Source organism: Dromaius novaehollandiae, unplaced genomic scaffold (genome assembly GCF_036370855.1).
Source record: "Dromaius novaehollandiae isolate bDroNov1 unplaced genomic scaffold, bDroNov1.hap1 HAP1_SCAFFOLD_27, whole genome shotgun sequence".
Taxonomy (NCBI): domain Eukaryota; kingdom Metazoa; phylum Chordata; class Aves; order Casuariiformes; family Dromaiidae; genus Dromaius; species Dromaius novaehollandiae.
Window position 1 is genome coordinate 5,200,652 of NW_026991415.1, and position 3,188 is coordinate 5,203,839.

At 52.9% G+C, this 3,188-nt stretch overlaps 1 protein-coding gene across 1 annotated transcript; it reads left to right on the top strand.

Annotated features, from left to right (window-relative positions):
* The first annotated feature begins 597 nt into the window (after window positions 1–597).
* Window positions 598–1,518, top strand: LOC135326347 (olfactory receptor 14C36-like). Its single transcript, XM_064504228.1, has one exon. The coding sequence runs from the start codon at window positions 598–600 to the stop codon at window positions 1,516–1,518; it is 921 nt and encodes a 306-aa protein (XP_064360298.1).
* Window positions 1,519–3,188: the final 1,670 nt, after the last annotated feature.

Genomic DNA, 3,188 nt, shown 5'->3' on the forward strand with positions numbered 1-3,188 from the left:
GAACAGCATGCTCCAGCTCAAAGAGATGCAAGCACAGGACAGGTAGGAAGGAGACTGCTAGATAGTCGAGATGTCCCCACTCCAAGTGACAGTGGATGCTTTCCTCTCAGGACTCACAGTAGAAATGCCAAGGATTTCTACTTTTAAAGAGCACTCCCCAGGGGAGACAAGGGCCTCTCAAAGAAAATAAACAATATTTAAAAAATCCCTGAAAATCACTTCTGCAACCCTTGTCCTTTAGAATTGGGAGAGAAGATGCTGAAAAGCTCTTCCACAAGATGAGTGAATTTCATTTGACAGAAATTATGAGTCTCAGAGCTAGTCACCCCCATTCCCATGTACCCCCTGCTGTACAGCAGGACAGACTCCTCCGGAACCTATGGGCAGAGGTCCCTGCTCCTCATGATACACTCTGCTGACACAAACCAGAGCTCAAGCAAGAGAACTGGGCAAAGGGCCTCCCAATAAAGAGAGAAGAAATATGGGATTTTTAATAAGAGAGGAAAAACATTATTTATTTATTTTCCTTTAAAAGTCTCTCCTAACTTGTCAATGTCTTTTCCTCCTTGGACAGTCCCCCATGGCCAGGGGGAGCAAATGTTGAACAGCAGCTCCTTCAACGAGTTCCTCCTCCAGGCATTTGCAGACACACGGGAGCTGCAGCTCTTGCACTTCTCACTCTTCCTGGGCATCTACCTGGCTGCCTTCCTGGGCAACGGACTTGTCATCACAGCCGTAGCCTGCAACCACCACCTCCACACCCCCATGTACTTCTTCCTCCTCAATCTCTCCATCCTCGACCTTGGCTCCATCTCCACCACTGTGCCCAAATCCATGGCCAATTCCCTGTGGGACACCAGGGCCATTTCCTACTCAGGATGTGCTGCCCAGCTCTTCCTGTTTGTCTTTTCACTTGGAGCTGAGTGTTCTCTCCTCACAGTCATGGCCTATGACCGCTACGTTGCCATCTGCAGACCCCTGCACTACGGGACCCTCATGGGCAGCAGAGCTTGTGTCAAAATGGCAGCATCCGCCTGGGCCAGTAGTTTTGTCAACGCTCTCCTGCACACTGCTAACACATTTTCAATACCACTGTGCCAAGGCAATGCAGTAGAGCAATTCTTCTGTGAAGTTCCCCAGATCCTCAAGCTCTCCTGCTCAGACACCTACCTCAGGGAACTTGGACTTATTGTGGTTATTGCCTGTTTAGTCTTTGGGTGTTTCATTTTCATTGTGCTGTCCTATGTGCAGATCTTCACAGTTGTGCTGAGGATCCCCTCCGGGCAGGGCCGGCACAAAGCCTTTTCCATGTGCCTCCCGCACCTGGCCGTGGTCTCCCTGTTTGTCAGCACTGGCACGTTTGCCTACCTGAAGCCCCCCTCCCTCTCCTCCCCAGCTCTGGATCTGGTGGTGGCTGTTCTGTACTCGGTGGTGCCTCCAGCAGTGAACCCCCTCATCTACAGCATGAGGAACAAGGAGCTCAAGGATGTCCTGAGGAAAATGATTCAATGGGAATGATGTCAATGCCAATAACTGTCCCATGTGCATCTGCTCATCTTTCCCAGGGTATTCAGCCTCAAGGATACATATTTTTCATTTCTTTCTTGCTTACTTTTCTCTGTTATATTCATGTGAAAATGAAATGTTTAGGTTCATCTTACTTCTCAGTAAGCCCTCTCTTGTATTTGACCCAGAGGCCATGTTGAAGCAGGAAGCCAGGGTTCCCCCTTCATCAGCAGAGAAGACGGAACCTCAGCACCTGCTAGTCTGAGCTCCCTCGGATGCCCCCGAGGCAATGGGGAGAGTTTCTATTTGCATTGTCTCTTTCAGCACTGACACCAAGGGAGGTCAGAGGCACAGAGTCAGGCTCAGATGAGTACAGGCGGGAGGAGACCATGGGTCCCATGTCCATTAGGAGAGCTCAGCTCCCCTGGACACAGTCAGGGTGTGATCTCACACCGCTCTCCTGCAAGGGTGGCAGCCAAGTGTCACTGTGCGCTCGTCCCTTCCCTCTCCAGTGCTCCAGCACCACAAGTGGAGGGGGAGTGGAGGGGAGGGAAGTCAGGCAGCAGCTTGTGGGGACAGACCCCGTGCTTGGCAGTATCATCCCCCCCACTGCTGCAGCAGGCATTTCCTCACTGCAGCCTTCCTGGGGGGACTGCAGCTTTCCTGGAGACATGTCCTCACACAGCAGCAGGACTTTCTCTTTTTAGAGTTGTTCTCTCATTTCCATGCTGGCCTTCTGTGCTCTGTGCTGTGGATATGACCCAGGACTTCTCATGACCTGGTGGTGGTTGGGTTGTGTTTCCATGTGCATGTGTCCTGGAAGTACAGGCAGGAGCAGGCACTGGGCACCCTTATGTCAGTCCTGACCTCCAGAATAACATTTCCATAATAAAAGTGGATCTCCCCTGTGACTCGCCTGGAATCTGGCCTTTCTTCAGAAGATGGAGTCAAAAATACACCCAAGGGATTGCACCACTAAGGGGTTGGTGTTCTTGTGAACTCCATGGGTTCTAGGGGACGAGCTCAGAGTTCTTGGATGATCTGTTAGGGACTGAGAGCTGCACTCAGAACTCATTCCTCGGTGACCAGTGCCAGTGGAGATGGGGAATGGTCTCTGAATTGCCTGCCTGGGGCTGTCCCACAGGTGACAGTGCTGATGAGAGATGCCCATCCTTCTGTAGGGGAATCTGAGCCCCGTGAGAGCCCAGGGGATCTCCAGGGACAGTGTGTGCGTGGGGGTGGGCAGTGAGTGGAGCCTCACAAAATGAGGGATGGTCGATGTTGCAGTAACCAGAAGGGAAAGCATTAAATCCAGGTATGCAGGGGGAAACGAGGGCTCTGCAATCCCAGGAGAGGCAGTGGGGACCCAGGAGGCCCAGGGAAGGGGCACTGGAGGGTGATTCCTGCACCCTCAGTGAAACACCACAGGCTGGAGCTGGTGCCCCCCCCCAAACGCATATGCCGTTGCAAGTGCCCTGGAGTCCCTCTGAGCACCATCCATGAGCACAGAGAGGTGCCAGCAGTATCAGTGGTGGTGATCCCTGTCCAGCTGGGTCTGCTTCCTGCCCCAACCAGCATGGCCCATGGCCCCACAGCAGGGCAGCTCCATGTGGGAAGCAGAGCCGAGGGCTGAGGGTGCTGGTGAGGCAGGGACCCACTGATGAGAGGTGTCATCTTGCAGA

What these genes read in the sequence shown, in the direction of transcription:
- LOC135326347 (XM_064504228.1), top strand. Translation starts at nt 598, where the DNA reads ATGTTGAACAGCAGCTCCTTCAACGAGTTCCTCCTCCAGGCATTTGCA.